The sequence below is a fragment of the Eleginops maclovinus genome, chromosome 8 (assembly GCF_036324505.1).
Source record: "Eleginops maclovinus isolate JMC-PN-2008 ecotype Puerto Natales chromosome 8, JC_Emac_rtc_rv5, whole genome shotgun sequence".
Classification (NCBI taxonomy): Eukaryota; Metazoa; Chordata; class Actinopteri; order Perciformes; family Eleginopidae; genus Eleginops; species Eleginops maclovinus.
Genome location: NC_086356.1, coordinates 20,903,862 through 20,925,552, shown reverse-complemented (window position 1 = coordinate 20,925,552; position 21,691 = coordinate 20,903,862). Strand labels below are relative to the sequence as shown.

Below are 21,691 nucleotides of genomic sequence, written 5' to 3'. Positions count from 1 at the left end.
CGATGAACCTGGGGGCTGTGTTGTCTGGAACCTTGTGTTCCTGGTAGGGTCTCCCATGGCAAATTGGTCTCAGGTAAGGGGCCTGACTAAGACTGGTTCAAAAAGACCTCATGACAAACAAACTTGAAAGCGAGGATACCCGGCCCGGAGGAAGCCCGGGGTCCCCTTCTGGAGCCAGGCCCAGAAGGAGGACTCGTCAGCGAGCGTCTGGTGGCCGGGCTTGCCACGGAGCCCGGCCGGGCACAGCCCGAAAAAGCCAAGGTGTGAGGCGCCGAGCGGGTGTGGGGATACTCACAAGCCCCCGGTTGAGTGCCGCTTTGTTGGAGTTTACCGCACTGGACGAGAGGGTTGCCTCCCTACGCCTGCGGGTCATGGGGGGGAAAACTCTGACTGTTGTGTGTGCTTATGCACCAAACAGTAGTTCAGAGTATTCGGCCTTCTTGGAGACCCTGATAGAAGTCCTGTATGGGGCTCCTGAACTGGACTCCTTAGTGTTGCTGGGAGACTTCAACGCACACGTGGGCAATGATGGAGACACTTGGAGGGGCGTGATTGGGAGGAACGGCCCCCCTGATCTGAACCGGAGTGGTGGTTTGTTACTGGACTTCTGTGCTAGTCATGGATTGGCCATAACAAACACCATGTTCGAACATAAGGATGCTCATAAGTGTACGTGGTACCAGAGCACCCTAGGCAGAAGGTCCATGATCGATTTTGTTATCGTATCATCGGACCTGAGGCCGCATGTTTTGGACACTCAGGTGAAGAGAGGGGCGGAGTTGTCAACTGATCACCATCTGGTGGTGAGTTGGGTCGAGTGGCAGGGGAAGCCTCTGGACAGACCTGGTAAGCCCAAACGTGTAGTGCGGGTGAACTGGGAACGTCTGGAGAAGTCCCAAGTCCAGGAGGCCTTCAACTCACACCTGGCATCCCTGTGGAGGCTGGGGACATTGAACCAGAGTGGGCGGTGTTCAAAGCCTCCATTGCCGAAGCTGCGGCGGGGAGCTGTGGTCTCAAGGTTTTAGGTGCTTCAAGGGGCGGTAACCCTCGAACCTCCTGGTGGACACCGGTGGTCAGGGAAGTCGTCCGACTGAAGAAGGAGGCCTTCTGGGATATGTTATCCCTGGGTACTCCTGACGCAGTTGCAAGGTATCGCCGGGCCCAAAGGGCAGCAGCCTCAGCCGTGGCCGAGGCAAAGCAGCGGGTGTGGGAGAAGTTCGGAGAAGCCATGGAGAAGGACTTTCGGTCGGCACCAAAGTTGTTCTGGAAAACCGTCCGACACCTTAGGAGGGGGAAGCAGGGAACCATCCAAGCTGTGTACAGTAAGGATGGGATGCTGTTGACCTCAACTGATAGTGTGTTAGGGCGGTGGAAGGAACACTTTGAGGAACTCCTGAATCCAACAACTCCGCCCTCTATGTTAGAGGGGTAGCTGGAGTATGAAGGGGGATCAATTCCAATCTCACGGGGCGAAGTCACTGAGGTAGTTAAACAGCTCCACAGTGGCAAAGCCCCGGGGGTGGATGAGATCCTGAAGGCTCTGGGTGTTGAGGGACTGTCATGGTTGACACGTCTCATCAACATTGCGTGGAAGTCGGAAACAGTACCGAAGGAGTGGCAGACCGGGGTGGTGGTTCCTCTTTTTAAAAAGGGGGATCAGAGGGTGTGTACCAATTACAGAGGCATCACATTACTCAGCCTCCCCGGGAAAGTTTACTCTAAGGTGCTGGAAAGGAGGGTCCGGCCGATTGTCGAACCTCAGATTGAAGAGGAACAATGCGGTTTTCGTCCTGGTCGTGGAACGACGGACCAGCTTTTCACTCGCGCAAGGATCCTGGAGGGGGCCTGGGAGTACGCTCATCCGGTCTACATGTGCTTTGTGGATTTGGAGAAGGCGTATGACCGGGTTCCCAGGGAGATACTGCGGGAGGTGCTGCGGGAGTATGGGGTCAGGGGGTCTCTACTCAGGGCCATCCAATCTCTGTACTCTCAAAGCGAGAGCTGTGTCCATGTCCTCGGCAGCACGTCGGACCGATTTCCGGTGAGGGTTGGCCTCCGCCAGGGCTGCGCTTTGTCACCAATCTTGTTTGTGATATTCGTGGACAGGATTTCGAGGCGTAGTCGTGGGGGAGGGGGTCTGCAGTTCGGTGGGCTAAGGATTGCACCACTGCTTTTTGCAGATGATGTGGTCCAAATGGCTTCATCGGTCTGTGACCTTCAGCACTCACTGGATCGGTTCCCGGCCGAGTGTGAAGCAGCTGGGATGAGGATCAGCACCTCCAAATCTGAGGCCATGGTTCTCAGCAGGAAACCGATGGACTGTCCACTCCAGGTAGGGAATGAAGCCTTACCCCAAGTGAAGGAGTTCAAGTATCTCGGGGTCTTATTCTCCAGTGAGGGAACAATGGAGCGTGAGATGGGCCGGAGAATCAGAGCAGCGGGAGCAGTACTGCAGTCGCTTTACCGCACCGTTGTGACGAAAAGAGAGCTGAGCCAGAAGGCAAAGCTCTCTGTCTACCGGGCCATCTTCGTTCCTACCCTCACCTATGGTCATGAAGGATGGGTCATGACCGAAAGAACGAGATCGCAGATACAAGCGGCCGAAATGGGATTTCTCTGCAGGGTGGCTGGTATCTCCCTTAGGGATAAGGTGAGAAGTTCAGTCATCCGGGAGGGACTCGGAGTAGAACCGCTGCTCCTTTGCGTTGAAAGGGGCCAGTTGAGGTGGTTCGGGCACCTAGTGAGGATGCCACCTGGGCGCCTCCCTAGGGAGGTGTTCCAGGAACGTCCAGCTGGGAAGAGACCGAGGGGTAGACCTAGGACCAGGTGGAGGGATTATATCTCTTCGCTGGCCTGGGAGCGTCTTGGAATCCCCCAGCCAGAGCTGGTTGATGTGGCCAGGGAATGGAAAGTTTGGGGCTCTCTGCTGGAGCTGTTACCTCCTCAACCCTGGTGGAAAGGCGGGAGAAGATGGATGTTTGCTTGCTTATTAGGTCAGGCTTTTTCTTTCACTTAAATCTCTCATCACTTCATATGACTCTGAATTTGAGCCACATTCAAATGATTGTAACGTTAAATGGTGCAATAGGCTACGAGCACAATGAAACTACCGGCCAACTTCCGTGTGTTGCGTGTACGCTCGACAACTTCCGGTGTGGTGATTTCCCGGAGATGCTAGTTTCAAGTTGCTGAGTAATAGAGTAAAATGTAGTACAATGAGCGGATTTCGGATAAAAGAGAGAAGGATGTCGTATCAACGAGTCAAAAGGTCGGCCCTACATTGTTGTGTACCCCTTTGTACAAATTTGTCTCGGTACAATAGTACTATTAGCTTCTATAGCTTTCCGGTTGATGTGTCTGTGCAAGCCGAATGGATGGTGAAGGTACAGCGGGACGACTTCATACCAAGCAAGGTTACTCGTGTTTGCAGCAGGCATTTCATAAAGGACGATTTTGTTGTCAATCCGGGGAAATTGAGGAGGTTGAAGAAAGGGGCCGTCCCTGCTCTTTTTGCTTGGAATAACTTTCAAGTACCAACACCGAGGGCGAGCGTGTGGGAGCGGAGACCCAGAGCTGAGAGCCCTCCTCTTGTCGACCCAGAAGAAGAGCTGGAGGTGGCTCCCCTCGCACCGGATCATGATTATTGTTGAACTCAAACAACAGCTATGATCGCGGATCAGTTGGCCGAGGAGAATGAAAGTCTTCGCCAGAAAATGAAGGAGATGGAGCTGCAAATTGAGGCTCTCCAGCTGCGGAGTTGTTTCGGATTGAGGCGATATGCCGGGTCGGACGAGGACATCCGATTTTATACCAGGTAAGTCGTATATTGTCATATGACACAGCACTTAAATACATGTCTTGTACCATATTAACTAGCCTGCTAATACCAGACTCTTTGAATCATGTAGCTGGTAGATGCTACTAGATGGTAGCCTACATTTTAACATTGATAGACTAAAAATCACACGTCCTATACTTGAGTGAAAGTAAAGATGGGCTACACATGGTTAAATATGTCTCCGGTAAAAGACCACCTTACAAGAGTATTTTAATTTAACCACAGTGCCACAAGAGTATTTTTCTTCAAGTGTCAAATATCAAAAGTAAAATTACTGTCATTTATGATTAATGATATGATTAGGCCAGAAAATGTACTACCTACAGCACTCAGTCAGATCTTTAGGCACAGCCATTCGTTAAGTCTTCTCTTCATGTAAATTAGTAGTAGTAAAAAGTAAGATAATTGGCCTTGTGTAACTAAATTAGTCCACCATGACTAACAATGTTTTTTTTTGTAGTTTGTTTGAAAGATTCCATTCTTATGGCCACCTGATGGCATTCTGGAGGCTCATCAGCCAGCAACATCAAGGATGATCCGTGTGACAAGTGCCAAAGAAACATCGGTCTGTGTGGCAGAGAAGAAAGCATCCCACAAATCAACCAAGTTGCTGCCAATAGATGAGCTATTTTTTTCTAAATTATTTATCAAGTGGATGCACACAGAGAGAGCTTGGCCACCAATTTCACATCCATCGAACAACAGCCAGCAGGATCATCACAACCTGGGCCAACTTTCTATACTGCATACTGGGAGCTGTGTGTATCTGGATGACCCCTGAGGAGATAAAAGCCAACGTACCTCCTGAGTTCAAGGAATATGCAGGAACTCAAGTCATTGTTGACTGCACAGAGCTGCGGTGCCAAACTCCATCCTCACTTGTGCTACAGAGTGAGGTGTATTCACATTACAAATCGCACTGTACCTTCAAGGCCATGATTGGCATGGCACCACATGGTCCTCTGACATTTGTTTCTGCGCTCTATGGGGGCTCTATCAGTGACCGGGAGCTCTTTAGACTGTCAGGCATCATACCTCTCCTCTCCCCTGACATGGCTGTGATGGTGGACAAGGGCTTCAGGGTGGACAATCTTGTGGCAGGAAAACTGCACAGGCCTGCCTTCCGCTCTAACAAGGAGCAAATGGCAGCACAGGAAGTCCTGGAGACACAGTCAATCGCACGGCTGCGAGTTCACGTCGAGAGGCTAATAAGGCGGGTCAAACTTTTTGATTTTTATACTGTAATCCCTTTGTCGATTTGTGGGAGCATTAACCAGCTTTTCACCGTAGCTTGCATCTTGTGCAATTACCAAAATGGACCTCTGGTTAAAGAATGGAGAAAACATAATTGCCAGGTAGAAATTTGACTGTTTGCTTCATGGCTGTCTGCTCCTCTTTTATTTATTTGACAAACAATATACTGATTCACACCACAATTTTGTTTTGCCTTACATATACTGACTTGTATTTTAATTAAATTATTTATTTGAAATCAATATCAACTTTATTTCCCTTCATTTCCATCAAGTGGTCCTCACACATATTGAATATTGGTTTAAAATCTAGCAATACATTGGTGTGTACACTTTAAGTGAAGTGGTCAATCCTAAACATTTTACAACTCCATAAATAAACTTAAAACAACCCACTTGAAGGCCTTACATTATAATGAGAAATCAACCAGAACAAGACATTTCTAAGAATTCATTGTTTACTGATCATACAACAGATATTTATGTAGGTATGTGTAGAAAAAAAAGAAGTCTGCTCTCTCTCTTATTTTTTGTATCACATCACTGTCCCTGTATATTCTTTGAATCAGGGTGTCTTCCTCCGCAAACATCACAAAATCGCACCACTCCATCCTCGTTAGGAGCAGCTGACCCTGCACCTGCCAGTAGTAGCCATGACCTGGCTTCAATTCCAGGTTGCCGTCTTTCATTTTCAGAGGTGGATAATCCACATAGCTTTTAATGTTTGGACATTTTATTTCCACAAGGCCGAATTCAGAACACTCTGTTGGGTCAAAGACAACCCCATCTGGGGATGTGCCTAACCAGGGTGTGTCAGGGTGTATAACAAAACCACAAGGGTAGTGGTTCACCCTCTTGAGCTGGCAATACTCCTCGATGGCATCATCTTCCATTTCGAGACCCCTCTTCATTGCTGCTGTCTGACGGACCCCTTTGAGCAACCGGTCAGCCATCTTTTCTAAGGTGCAAGGTTTTGCATGGCATATTTCCCCAAAATGTGATGAGGTGAGTCTAGGTTTTCTCAGTCTATGCCAGTCTGTAGATGCACTTTGGCCCCTAGTTGCACCCTCTATGTTCTTAGCCATTTCCCAGGTAACCTCAAGTGACTTGAAGTGCAGCTGTTGATGCTCAGAGAAAACAGACATAAAGCACGATGTTTCCAGTCTGCAGCCAGCCAATGGCAAATCTGGACGTGGTGGAGCATCAGGGTGAGTAACAGAGCAACTTCTTGCCATGGGTTGTTGATATGAAAGAGGACTACCTACTTGTGCCAAACCCAGTGCACAGTTCACCAGTGGCACCTCACAGGTGATACCCATTGTACAAATTGTTGGTGCAGAAACAGGGGTGAACTCTTTGTAGATCTCTGACACTTTGAGAACAGACAGGTCCAGCAACTCTCCACTGGTGGCTTTGTACAGTGTGGACCTATATGAAAATTGGATAAACATCAGTAAGATACATCATGTAATAACTACACATAACAAAACTACAGTTTTCTTGATTGGCTGAGAAAAGTAGGCCTAACAAATTAATTAAAAGGCTACTAACTAGAAAACAAATTCTCACCTTACTCCCTCGGCCATGGTCCTCTGCTTTGGTTTGGCAGACATCACAGCCATCTTTTCGATGGGACCTGGTTTAATACCCTGTGAATATAGGTCACAAATAGCAGGGATGAGCTTATGATGTCGGTGGGTAGATGTAGTATTGTAATTATAGTTACATTATTCCGAGACTTGCCATGGCTCTTGGCTTGTGCCACTGTTGTTCACTCTCCATACAGCTCAGCACTGGTGGAACAACTGGAATGTCAAGCTGTGAATAATGTGCAGACTGGAAAAGTAGAGCCACACAATAGTTACACAACACTGATCCAGCTACACATGTACAGCTGTGATGGACCAGCTCTACAGGAATTCAATCCTTCAGCCCCACCTGTAGCAAGATGTAAAAAAAAAAAGGGATTAATAATCTTTTTCTTTAGATTTGTTCTGTGTTGATGTTGTCAGTGATACAGTCTATTGATTTGCAGGTACACATATTATCCCCACTTAAAAATTGCAGTATACCTAGCTAGACTCCACAGGTTCAAATAAACTTTTACACATATCTTATGTATTTTACCTAGCTGGGATGTTCAGCATACATGGGAAAGCAAACTATACTACACCACTGGTTGCTATCAGTGAAAACACAGTAGTAACGTCAGCATACACCGGTAGATTATAACGTGAATTGGTTAACCTAGAGAGCAAAGAACCAAAATAACACGGTTAACCCAGGAACATGGGTAACTATCTTAACGCTACATTCATCCTACACTCAAACTGTGAGGTGGTTTTGACTTGTCCATTGACGGATGACATAACGCCCTCACACACACTACTCCTGTCACCGGATCTTTCCTGGACACTGAGGGGAAATACAACACCGAAATTAAAATACACACAACCAGTTGCTAATCGTATCAACATAACAACGTATTGAATAACACTTAAAGTATGTAGTACATTTACACGATTTGATTTAGAAGTATTTAGCTGCTAGATATTCAATGTAGCTCGCTAACGTTAACAGCTGAGCTGACAGCTGAGACGTTAGGTAACGCAAACAGCTTGACTTACCTTCAAAGTTGTGGATGTAACTTGATATGTACAGTTTAAATCCCTTTTCACGCTTACAACCGGGTGCAGGTGAACAGTGGTCGACAATCCTGTGGACGTCATTCACGTCAATCTTTGGGAGACCTTGTAGACACCGGGTGAAATATGCCATCTTTTCACGATCAAAACCAAAAACTGCAGTGAACCGGAAATAGTTACGCGTACATTCAAGGCGCCAGAAGTAGAACTCCTTAGTTACGTGCACGTAGCCTATTACCTGTCCTTGTTGCATTAAGAAATGACAGATTTTACTAAATAAAGTCATACATGCCATATCATGGTCCTAGATCCCAGTGCCTGCTTTAACAATGCCTGTTTAATGTAGAATGTTGTTGACGTGTGGAGGAGAATCCTCTGAAGTTGGGCCGGGTATCCTAAAAACACTATGTTAACACTTATTAAACTTTCCAAAAAATCTACTGGCAAGAGAGTTCCAATAGCATAGAGTTTACTGAAGATTCAACAGAGTAGAGCAAACACTAGTCAGGTCCATATATATTGTTATATTGTTAAGCATCTTGTAGTGCAGTTTGTTTGCAATATAAATAAACAAGCTTTAAGTTCAAGGTCCTTTTGAGGATATAGGTACCAACTCTGCATCACCAAAGCGGTGTGTGTCTGTGTGAGTGTGTGTGTGTGTGTGTGTGTGTGTGTGTGTGTGTGTGTGTGTGTGTGTGTGTGTGTGTGTGTGTGTGTGTGTGTGTGTGTGTGTGTGTGTGTGTGTGTGTGTGTGTGTGTGTGTGTGTGTGTGTGAATGTAGCCTCTCTTTCAACCCAGTAAGAGTCAATTAATGTCGTATGATGTCAGGTACCAGGCACCAGGACACTCTCTTTTTTGACGTTAACTTTCTCCAAAACATGGAGAAACAAGTTATTTTGACATTTTGACCTAAATCAATTGTAGTAATGGCCGAACCATGCTATCCTTTTTTACTGACTCCATATTTCATAAGCTCTATTCCTCAGTTTTACCATTATTTCTCAATGTCTTGTTTAATGTTATTATATAATATGGCCCATACACATAAAAAATTTCCCACACATGCTTAACAGACTGAGATAAGTTATCCAAACTTATCTTATCTTTAGTAACTTATAAAGGGTAAAAACATGAACCTAACTGTACCAGCTTCAGTGTGGTTTGCAGAGATTGATAACACTATAGGGATGTGTTTATATGTTAAATACATATTTTGATATATATATATATATATATATATAACGATAGAAATATATGTCCAAGCTTGTCTACACTGGCTTTGTAGTTTCTGTAACCCAAAATGCATTTAATTTAAACCATTATTTTTCCTTCTTATATCTCCTTTTGTCTTAAAGCAATTTTAAAACTGCAGCAATTATTGTTTTGGTAAGCATTTAATATATATGGTAAGATTAGTATTATGAAGTTTGGTAAGTGTTGGGTGTTTTTAAGCATGGAAATGTTTCCGTATAATAAGTGTCCTGAGCCCTATTATTAAATTTCAGGAATTCTATAGGGGTGTTTTCACAGATCTCCGTTAGGTCTTATGATTGTGTTTTTTATTGTTAATGAAATGAAAAAATACATTATTATTTTAAATTAGGAAATGAGGTCATCTCAAGGTTACCAATCAGCACAAATTGCTGATTGATACGAGCAGATCTTTGGTCGGACAGGCAAAACTATGTTTGTAATACAGTGTGCATGTTTTTATGATAACAAAAGAGTGAACACAGTGTTAGTTGTCTTTTAATATGATAAATAAAATGCACTATTTAGATTAGTGACATTGATTAATACATTACTATCTTACCTTTTTTTTATTTTTTTTTAAAGGTTATCTCAATAAGATAATGGCTTATGTTGCAATTCTGTTTTTAGAACTATGAATACCTGAACCACAATACATTCTCAACCAGCAGGGGATAAAGCATACAATTCTTTTATTTCTTGACATAGTTCAAAAGTGGACAATTCTGACTAAGCTCAAGGTAACTGAAGCGGGCCTTTTATTTGGCCTTGGGGCCATTCATCGGCTGATGAGGTGGGATGAGGAATTTCCATGACTCATTCCAACCCGAGAGTGACTTGACAGGCTTTCTCAGACCACTGGGTTGGACCGAAAACCTCCAAGACTCTGCCCACTCCTCAAAGAACGTATCAGGTGTTTTGTCATCCTTCTTAGCACTCTTCACAGGGCCTCTCTTGGGACGTGGTTGTGTTTTACCTAACAGGTGGCATCCTGCAAACTTCTTAGCTGACAGTTGCTCCTTCTCAATTAAAGAGTATAGATGCTTCTTTGTTTTGGTTTGGATTACCATAATCACCCTGTGGTCAACAGATCCTTGAGACATAGTTTTCTTTTGGGCTTTTGGACTGGCCCCTGGAAGGAACTGATGGGAGTTTCCCCAAAGCTTGAAGGTGTCAGGCTTGCTGCTTAAGATGGTGCTGACATTGTTTTTTAAGTGTTTCCCTTTTGACCACATTACGGTATATTGAGATGGGTTAGCAGGGCACTCTACCCAGGGTTTCTCCATTTTGGGCATGGGGTTGGCGATCCTGAACGACCTTCCCCACTTAGTTCCATGTCCATTCTCAGTGGTGTCCTGCTGCTCAGTTGGGCTGCTCATGCTTTTCTTAAGTGTCTCTGAAGATCCATGATCACTTGGTTGCTGGTTCAGTAGTGACCCCGCCCTCCATGAAGCATCCCACTGTTTCTCAGGATATCTTTCTCTAAACATCTGCTTGTCAAAAGACCGGCTAAATTTAGCATTGACTCTCTGCAAGGAAATCTCTCTCCGGGGTTGGATCTCCATTGACACATTCACCTCATTCTCTCTCAGCACTTCTGAAGTACAGTGGTCTGTTTGGAAGACGGAACACCTCCAAGCATCCCTCCACTGGGTTAAGGAGGGTCTGTCATGGTGGAACTGAGTTTCTGAGACCATCCAGGCCGCCTGCCAATCAGAAGATGATCTAGCAACCCTCCTCTGTGCCAGCGAATAGCCAGGCTGGTGAGTAGCCACACTTGACCCTGCTTGGCTTGTTTCAGCCCTACCCTGCCTAGGTTCTGACTGACGCTGGCGCCTCGAGAACCTCCATGATTCTTCCCAACTGCGCTCAGTGCTAGGCCCGTTTTTAGGGAGTTCCACAGGAGCAAAGTGATTCTGCTCCCTTGCGCGATCCACTCTGAATTGAGGAGCTGTGGACCAACCCTGCAGCCAAGCTTCAGGCTCCTGACTCATGGGTTGACTGGTGAATTTCCATGAGTCTTTCCACTCTGAGGCAGAGGGTGTCCTTTCTCCTCCTTTCTCAGCTGCCCTGAAAGGCCTTGAAGGGTCAGGCCTCATTCTTCTTCTCTCCATTCTCATTCTGTGTTTTAGTGTCTTCCAAGATTCCCTCCATTCTGAGGCAGACAACATGTTTTCCATGTGTTCCAGATGACGAAGCTTAGTTTGAGAAAATTCTCTCTTTGGGCAGTAAATCACATCATGCTTCAGATTCTCATAGCGTGGGTCTACCTTCTCTGACATGAGATCATGCTCCTTCAGGTTGTTCCCCACCTTTTGAGCTTCGGAAGTATCCATCATTGGATGCGCGACTTTAAGGACCTTCTCTATTTCTTCACAGGGTTTTGAGTTGTTTTTGGTCACCTGCCAAGATGTGCTCCATTCAGAGAGAGCCTCAAATTCATTCAAGTACAAATCTCTGTTCTTCTGCTCAGGAGACACAAGCATGGCCTTGTAGAGATGTGCCTCTCTCTGCTGGTTGTGATCAGACACAGAGGGATCAGACTTCTTATGGTAGTTGAAGTTCAGCATGGCTGCTCTCCATGAATTGGCCCACTCTTGATTGGAAGATTTTTTAACTTGAGGCAACTTAGATTTGCAACCATAGTGATTAGCAAGTCTCCAACATTCTTCCCACTTAGAGCTTAATCCTGCATCCTTATCCTGCTTTTCAACAGATTTATTCACTTCACCTTCATTTAGAACAGTCAAATCATCCTGCTGGCTTGCTGGCTTGGTGGATAACCATGAGTCACTCCACTCGGAGGAGCATAAGGCTTCATTGTAGTGCTGAGTCTGCAACAGCTGGGTGAAGAATCCAGATTTGCCAACATTTTCTTCATTTCCATCCTTCTTTTTGTCTTTGTCAGCTTTTTTCCAGGACATCTGCCACTCCTCAATTGGAAGACTCAAGTCTAGCTCTTTTGATTCCACCACCCTGTAGTCAGGTTTCATCAACAGGTGATGGCTATGAGGATCTGTCAAGTTGGGGCCATTTAGCCAAGGCTGGCCAGCTTCAGAGTAAGGCTGCTGGGTGGCAAACATCCAACACTCACCCCACTTTGAGCTAGCACCTTCTTCTAGTATGGGCAATGATTTGTTGTACTTCCATGACTTCCCCCAAACCATACCAGAAGGTTGATTCTGGGTGACAGACATGAGTAATTGTAGCCTTTTGAAATTCTTGTCTTGCCTCTTTTTGTCCTTTGAGTGGGAGGCTGGACCGGAGAGGCCTCTGGTTTGGCCTGCTGGTCTCCCGAATGGACCTGAACCTATGCCACGAGGAGGAGTAGAAGTAGGAGGAGGCTGGGGTTGCTTCCTCTTCCAGACCTTCTTCTCGGGCAGATTCTCCTCAGGTTTAGGTTTCTTCTCCACTCTTTTAGGGGTTCCCATTCTTGCAGCCAAACGATTTGCCCAGTCCTGGTTAATACTGTGGAAAATAAATAAAAGAATAAGCTAAAAATACCTGCAGGAAAAACATCTAAAGTACATTTAACAACATCTGTTTACAACACAATGAGAGTTTGACTTTTGGAAACTTCATGGTGAGCTCATTTTGCACAATGCTATTCGTCATGGATGTTTAACATCAATATCAAATAGGGCTTTATTGAGGAGTATCATGATGGTCCTACATCACTATCTTAAAGCTATCCATCTATCATCCATCCATCCATCCATCCATCCATCCATCCATCCATCCATCCATCCATCCATCCATCCATCCATCCATCCATCCATCCATCCATCCATCCATCCATCCATCCATCCATCCATCCATCCATCCATCCATCCATCCATCCATCCATCCATCCATCCATCCATCCATCCATCCATCCATCCATCCATCCATCCATCCATCCATCCATCATCCATCCATCCATCCATCCATCCATCCATCCATCCATCCATCCATCCATCCATCCATCCATCCATCCATCCATCCATCCATCCATCCATCCATCCATCCATCCATCCATCCATCCATCCATCCATCCATCCATCCATCCATCCATCCATCCATCCATCCATCCATCCATCCATCCATCATCCATCCATCCATCCATCCATCCATCCATCCATCCATCCATCCATCCATCCATCCATCCATCCATCCATCCATCCATCCATCCATCCATCCATCCATCCATCCATCCATCCATCCATCCATCCATCCATCCATCCATCCATCCATCCATCCATCCATCCATCCATCCATCCATCCATCCATCCATCCATCCATCCATCCATCCATCCATCCATCCATCCATCCATCCATCCATCCATCCATCCATCCATCCATCCATCCATCCATCCATCCATCCATCCATCCATCCATCCATCCATCCATCCATCCATCCATCCATCCATCCATCCATCCATCCATCCATCCATCCATCCATCCATCCATCCATCCATCCATCCATCCATCCATCCATCCATCCATCCATCCATCCATCCATCCATCCATCCATCCATCCATCCATCCATCCATCCATCCATCCATCCATCCATCCATCCATCCATCCATCCATCCATCCATCCATCCATCCATCCATCCATCCATCCATCCATCCATCCATCCATCCATCCATCCATCCATCCATCCATCCATCCATCCATCCATCCATCCATCCATCCATCCATCCATCCATCCATCCATCCATCCATCCATCCATCCATCCATCCATCCATCCATCCATCCATCCATCCATCCATCCATCCATCCATCCATCCATCCATCCATCCATCCATCCATCCATCCATCCATCCATCCATCCATCCATCCATCCATCCATCCATCCATCCATCCATCCATCCATCCATCCATCCATCCATCCATCCATCCATCCATCCATCCATCCATCCATCCATCCATCCATCCATCCATCCATCCATCCATCCATCCATCCATCCATCCATCCATCCATCCATCCATCCATCCATCCATCCATCCATCCATCCATCCATCCATCCATCCATCCATCCATCCATCCATCCATCCATCCATCCATCCATCCATCCATCTGTCTAAATGAGTGATGCACTGATACTACAGAAAAATGCGTTTTTTTTACTTTGTCCAGATTTTCATTACACTTCCAAGTATATGTTCAGCTGCTGATAAAGTCAAAAAGTTCATGGCATTTAATCAATTTGAGTTCAAGTTGCTCACGTCCGGGCTCTGGTATCCAAGTTAACCTTCTAACCTTTCAGAATGCGGATCAAATTTCCCCCAGCAAAATACCTTTGCTTTTTAACCTCTTTCAATGTACCAATGTTATTTGTAAGCCCAATAAGGGGTTCTTAGAACTATTTCCATTCATCTATGAGAATAAAATCACATTTTGGGCATGAGGAAACACCGGTCATTAACCTGTCATTTCAGACCCTGCCCTTCCTGTCCAGCATTAATTCACAGTGTCCCAATTTCTTTACTGACTCACAAGTGTTTAAGCAGATATAGTTATTCAGATAATTACATACACTGAACATACTCTCCTTATGTTTTCGTTTTAGAATTGAAACTGAAACACCTTTCGTTATAGCACAATGCAAGTTAAAAGCATCACAAACTACACCCTCCAAAAATGAACACAGTCTTAAACAGTTCAAACTGAATATGAGGGAGGTGTTGCTACAGATTTGTTTAAACTGCTTTAGTTCTATCTAGATGCACCGGAGGAACTGAGTCTATATTTGAGCAGGACCAGTATATTAGTCAGATAAAAACAATCCAACAGAACAGTCAATCAAAGAGTTGAATTGTTTCAAAGGTGTTCAGTTTTTTTTATCCTCTTGAGATCAATATAAGAACTTTTATATATATTGAGCTAGATCTTGCAGGTGTTAGTCTCCAGGTGGCTGAAGTATAAGTTATTCTGGCATTTATCTTTAATGAGGGAATTAGGAAAGACATGAAATTGTTTAATATGAGCAGCATGTAAACTTGGTTTGTCTGGTTCATTCAGCTCTGTGCATTAAGGAGGCTGAATATTAACTTTCTGATGGTTTGTATTGTTCTCTGCAGGAAAGTGTGACGGTCAGGGAACAGAGACCTAGGTTCATCTAGATCACAGCAGGTAAGTGTATTGGTCAGTGCCATGTCTAAATTGTACAATCCGAATATCACAAAATATCAATGAACAGTAGAATTGAATGTGAGAAAAAATCACTTGTAGACCTGGCAGTTAAGAACATTTTAAGGACTTGCAGACAGACAGACAGACAGACAGACAGACAGACAGACAGACAGACAGACAGACAGACAGACAGACAGACAGACAGACAGACAGACAGACAGACAGACAGACAGACAGACAGACAGACAGACAGACAGACAGACAGACAGACAGACAGACAGACAGACAGACAGACAGACAGACAGACAGACAAACAGACAGATAAAGGTTTGGTCCTTACGTAGGCAGAGCACTCTTCTCTACCCGGAGCAGCTCCATCTGGAGCTTCTGATCATAGTCTCTCTCTCTGATCTCCCACACATTCTTCATGATAGAGGCGTCACAGCCCACAACCTCGGGATTCTTTTCATAAGACATCTTCAAACTTCCTTCAAACTTTCTGCACACACAAAGAAAAAGATAAGTAAAACCTTAGGTTGTCTCTTTTTCAGATGCTGATAAAATGTATCCTGAACCCTGCGAGGGGGAGGTGTGGTACCTTATAGTCCTGCTGCCCGTTGTGATCTGTGGCTGCTCCTATATACTGCATCTGCAAGAGCCATTCAGTTCTTGCTGGATCTTTGAGGGGGCTGTCCTAACTAAAAATATAACACACACACACTCACTCACTCACACACACACACACACACACACACACACACACACACACACACACACACACACACACACACACACACACACACACACACACACACACACACACACACACACACCGGTTTGGTGATGCAGAGTTGGTACCTATAACCTCAAAAGGACCTTGAACTTAAAGCTTGTTTATTTATATTGCAAACAAACTGCGCTATAAGATGCTTAACAATATACCTAAAAATACAAGGAACCATACAAAGAGTTAAAGAGTGTTGGTATGTCACAAGTTTGACACATTTATAGTTGTTCTCTGTTTTGCATATCAATAACTTTCCTGTTATTTCAGATCCTGCTTCCTCCAGGCTCTTGCAATCAGCTCATTTCCCTCACCTGCTACTCATTAGACCCAGGAGTTATATACCACCTCACTCTCACTTGTCCTCTTATCTGTTCTGCCCGTTTTCAGCCCGCCTGCGTAATTTTGGACCTTGAGTTTCCTGCCTTCCCCCTGATTGGATTTGTTTGCCTGATTTCCTGGTTTTAACCCTGCCTGTCCCTCACCTGAATACACCAAACCTTTTGAACATTGGTTGTACCTTTGTCATGCTCTTGGCTTCAAATCCGTACCTTTGAAAGTGACAGGGTACAAATATTAAAGTATACATTTGCAGGGATTAAGATATAGACATTGCTAAGGTAAAACGATGTGGCTTAAGATTTAAAGGTATTAAGAAAATGTGACACCTCAGCTCTTTTGGGAGGCTGTTAGAGGCGGGAGTAAAGTGAGTAAATGCAGCCTCTCCTTATGTCTTTGTCTTCACCCTGGGAATAATTAAAGGTCAGTGTCAGAGGACCTGGGGAATTTAAAGGGGAAGTTTTTGTTGTCTGACAAGTATTCATATGCTACTCCATGAAGGGAGTCAAACACTAATAATAGGAGCCTAAAGTATACTCTGACTGACAACCATCAAGGGGCTTTAGGACTTTATATAGTGTTGGTATACATCTGTAGCTTATCCGTAGCTCAATAAGAACTGAGAGTTGATCTTTACTGTAATAAGGGCTGCTGCATGCATTAGTCTCTCAGCAGCTGTCTGCGAGAGAAAGGTTCACACTTAAGCAACATTTTTAAGGTGGTGGTAAAAATGTGTGTCTAGAAGCACGCCAGATCGTTTTGCTAGGGGTTATTTGCAAGAAATGATGGGATATTTTTAGATTGTCTAAGAGGGCTCATTTGGTAATAAGGAGACAAAGAAATGGAAATAAATCCTTTATCCTCTAATGATACTCTTATTGACAGCATAGAGAGACACAGGTCCCAGAATGGTGCCTTGAAGAACCCCACATGTACTGCTTCCATTATACGAGAGGTTGACACCATTTGAAACAAATTGTTTAGCACTAAACAATTCAGGGGGGTGGGGGTGGGGGTGGCGGCAAAGGCCAGTGAGCAGTGTGATTTATAATCACTAGCTTCATCTTAAGACAATTAAACACAGCCTTAAAAGACGTATTGGGGAAAGGGTCAAACAAGCAGGGGGGGGGTTTAGTTCCATGACCATGTGTATGTACTGTTCTGCACATAGATAACTAATGACGTGTGACCACGCTAACAAATCATTTAACACGATGTTGTGTTCATGTTTTGTGTGTTTGCTATCATAAGCACAGTATGTGTGAGTGTTTATGTTGCCTGTGAATGTCTTTTATTTTATTGCAGTTCTGTTTTGTGTATTTGTTTAATGTTTTTATGTACTTCTATATCTATACTATAATTATTTGTAATACATCCAGCGCAAGCTTGAAAATGCACAAGAAAAAAAAATAACTCCAAAGCTCCTTGTTACAGACGACAATAGAAACGTCAAAGAGCTGTTGGTGGAGGGATTTGACCTTTTTGAGGGTGCTGTGACCTCTGACCCTTGAACCCGAACAGTTATCAGATCAGTTATAAGAACTGAATTTTTGGAATTCACTGTCCTAAAAAAGAAAAATGTTGTTTACAATCATAGACAAGGAATCAATTGATACACGCTTAATTAACAAATAAATGTTATGTTTCCTTGCTTGTGTTGATTTAATAAATACATTGTATTTAATACTCATTTATGTGGTATTCCTCCTTTTTTTTTCTCTCACCCGACTTGCTTTTGTCTTTTCTTGTTGTTTTTCTCCTGCTTGTTTTAATGCTTTATGTTGGATTTGTGCAAGCTAAGTAGTCTTCAAATGAGACTTTTCCTCTTGCACAACCAACAGGTCTATTTGAGATAAAGCCACTTTCACTGTGTTGTGATTTTGTAGCAGTGTTCTGCATAATTTGTTAAAGCCACCAATGCTGCAATAACCCCATTTTTTTTTAATGAAAATCAGAATTGAATGGGAAAGACATGGAAGGCTTAATGATTGGGCTACAAAAGGGGAATTTGTGTATAAAGAGAAATGGTTGTCAAACCTACACCATTCTGAAGTCCCTGGACAGTGTTTGACATGTTTGTTGTGCGAAATCAACTCTTCCACACAGTGCTTAGAGGACGGTGGCACTGCCTTCTTCCGTCCTAAAAGAATCATCTCACCAATAGGGTGGAGAAGGTCTGCCTGATCTGTTGATGACTGTGTCTGCTCAGACGCCACCCCAAAGATTATCAGAGGGTTAGGGTCCATATCTGTGGTGTCCATAAGTGGGCCATCGCTGCCATGACTCAAAATAAGGTGGCTGGTGATTTCCCATCAACCACTGGCGCAGCGTTCTTTATATAATGTTGTTGTGGGACTCACGTTAAATGCAACAGGCTCCATGTGAACCTACAGCTGCATGTCACATGCACTAAATGACATTGTGCATGCTTTGCACGTTCAAATGTTATCAACCTCTCCTGCCACAGTTTCTGTATATCTCTTGAAAATGTGATATCTCTTTTAGCACACCTGTCTCTGACCACATACAAGAATCAGGAAATAGGGCCGCTGTATAGCTCACCTGGTAGAGCTGGCGGCCCATGTATTGGGGCTCACTTCCCATGCGGAGGACCCAGGTTACAATCTGGCCTGGAACCATGTACGCATGATATCCCCTCTGTTTACCCCTTTCAATACTGTCACTCTATTAAAGGCTAATCTAACCCCCCCAAAAAAGTATAAAAACCAATAATTATTATTCTAATTATATCAAAATCAAAATAATAATAAAGAATAGCTTATTTTAACTATCTTAAGAACAAAGTCAAAATAAATACCTAAACCTCAGGAGGCTGCTATGAAAAGTCATCACAAGTTTTCAATAAAAACTGAGCAACCAATGACTTTCCCTAGACAAATTCAACTCAACAACATGTACAGTATATGTTGTAAATTCTGATGTTATTAACTCTCGCAAATATCATTATGTTTAGCCGCCTCTTTTGAAAGTCTTCATGATAACTAGAGGTGCTGAAGGCAGAAGCACTAACCTAAAAAAGAAGCTGAACAGTATGTACCGATGTATGAGCCATACTCTCATACATACTGTACATGGTATCCCCTCCGTATATGGCATACCGTATACAGTATGTGTGCGCTGTGGCACATTTACAGCACAGACATTTGAGATATGAGAGAGCATATGGTGGTGCAGCTGGTAAAAATAGAGCCGTACAGTTTGTCCCTACATCTGTGAGCTGCTACATGCATTACAGAAACCAGCTTGAAGCTAATCTGTGGTTAACAAAAGTATAACATCTTAATACCGGTTCATTTAAACATCAGTTCATTACACAAGTTGCAATAAGTACTGTGATATTGTATTTTGTGGAGATGTATGTATAAATGATGTATGTGCTGAAACTCTGTTTAGTGAAAAACTACATTTGAAGGGAACTTTATCACATTAGTGGGGGCAAGGATCATGGCCCCATCAACAGAGCTCTACTGGGACATTCTGCTGAGACATGCCTGCCTGTCTCTGTCTCTGTGCTGTCACATCCCAGAGATATTTGTCTCCCTCAGTACCTGGTGCGACTGTGAGGACACCATGCGGCCCGGGTTTACACAGTCAGGTTATATGCCCTCACGTGGGTGGTGTCTATGAATCTGGTCACTCTTTTATGGCCAGCAGCTGGGTCGGAGGTGCTGTATGAACAGGTGGAGATGACATCACATCCCAACAGCCTGGCACCGGGGTTGGCCCTCATTGGGGCCTGTGAGAGGGCAAAGCACCAATGATGACAGGAGCTCAGTTGGAATGGAAAAACTTTAATGGCAATAAGTCAACATTTGGTCCCCTTCTCTGCAACATTTAGCTTATTGTATTTTTTTTACATGTATATAGTTTTCTTAATTTGCATTAGTTGCACCTTAGTCTTGCAACATTCTCCTGCACTATTTTAATTATTATGTTTCTTCTTGCACTATTTTGATTGTTTTATGTTCTACATATAATCATGTTGCATTGTTGGAGGAGCCAGGGACTGAAGGTTTTCATTGCCATAACTACACTGTACTGTGCATAGAGAATAAAGCCTTTGAATCTGTTTTGAATCTTGTAATGCAAATAGACCAAAAATATACATGCATACTGTGCATACATAAACAGAGAGCTGACTTCATTACCGTTACTTATAATTGAAAACATGTCCATAATTTAAGTATGAGCAAATGCAATTAGGCCTGTAGCCAAGGATCACATGATCTCAGATATGTTTTTTTTCAGGACCTCTTCTTTATAAGCCATGTTTTCTGCAGCCTGATTGGGTGCAGAGTGTAAATAGTATTATTCATAGTTCTACTAAACAGCTTTATAGGGAAGCTGTAGTTTCTGTGAGTGTCTGCGACTTTGTTTCAATTGTTTTTATTTTTTGAACGAGTAAACGCAAAAGCAAAAAAATCGGTTTTTATTTTTCTAACCGGTAAACGGAAAAGACTTAGGCTAATGGTCAAATTATCATTTTAGAGAGAGCTGGGCAAAACTCTCTGAGGTTATTTCAAAACAAACACTTTTATACACACATTTACACACTATTAATGTTGTTACTTATGGCAATCTTTACTTTATATATTCACCTAAGTTGTTTTAACGTGTCTACTCTGTCCCTTTGTTGTAACATTGTCGATGTACCCGCTTGTGGGACGAAGAAAGAACTACTGCTTCTTCTTCTGTTTCTGACACTAAAGACCCCATGGCTCTTACAGAACATTAACAAACTGGTACTGAAATCATGGGTTTTGTCAGCTGTTGACTTGCTCCACTATCGAGCTTCGTCTTGATGTTCAACTGCACAGTAGGATGAGATCAGGGTTACAGATCTTTTGTCATGCCACTTGACAATTGCTCTGCAAACACTTTGTAGTTTTGGTTTGATGGTAAAGCTTCAGAAAGCTTGACCACAACTCAGGGGCTTCTCCGAGCTACCTTCACATCCTTCAAACTCACGATCATCTCCCAGAATGACTGCGAGTGCATCCTGAATACTGTATTGCTAAAGAATACAAATAAAATGACATTGAAATATGACTGATATAGTGTAGAGAATCTTGTTTGTCTATTTACATTTTTTAACTGATTTTATTAATATTTTAATTAATTAAGATGTTTTTTGTTTAATATTCTTTGAATTGAACAATATAGAATATATTAACTTTATATCTTTGAATCACTTAAATTAACCAACATTTTCTGTATGTCACCTAGGGACTTCATGAGTTCAAATCAAGGGGTGAAGCAGTATAAGGAACTTTCCAGAGCATTTAAAGGTCATGTAAATACTTCCATAAACAATTACTGAGAGAATAGCAAAGTGTATTTCTCTAAATGTCATAGTAGTGTGAAATGCAGAACCATGGAAGAGGATAAGGGCCATATGAGAAAAATATGGGATGTGTCCAAAAGTAAAACAAAGATGAG

The 21,691-nt window shown here is 43.6% G+C and overlaps 1 protein-coding gene across 1 annotated transcript; it reads right to left on the bottom strand.

Moving 5' to 3' along the window:
• Positions 1-5,367: 5,367 nt before the first annotated feature.
• Positions 5,368-7,608, bottom strand: LOC134868735 (uncharacterized). The gene is made up of 3 exons (XM_063890038.1): positions 6,835-7,608; positions 6,661-6,740; positions 5,368-6,519 (listed from the first exon to the last, which is right to left on the bottom strand). The coding sequence occupies exons 1-3, from the start codon at positions 6,871-6,873 to the stop codon at positions 5,550-5,552; spliced, it is 1,089 nt and encodes a 362-aa protein (XP_063746108.1). The 5' UTR covers positions 6,874-7,608; the 3' UTR covers positions 5,368-5,549.
• Between the last annotated feature and the right edge of the window lie 14,083 nt (positions 7,609-21,691).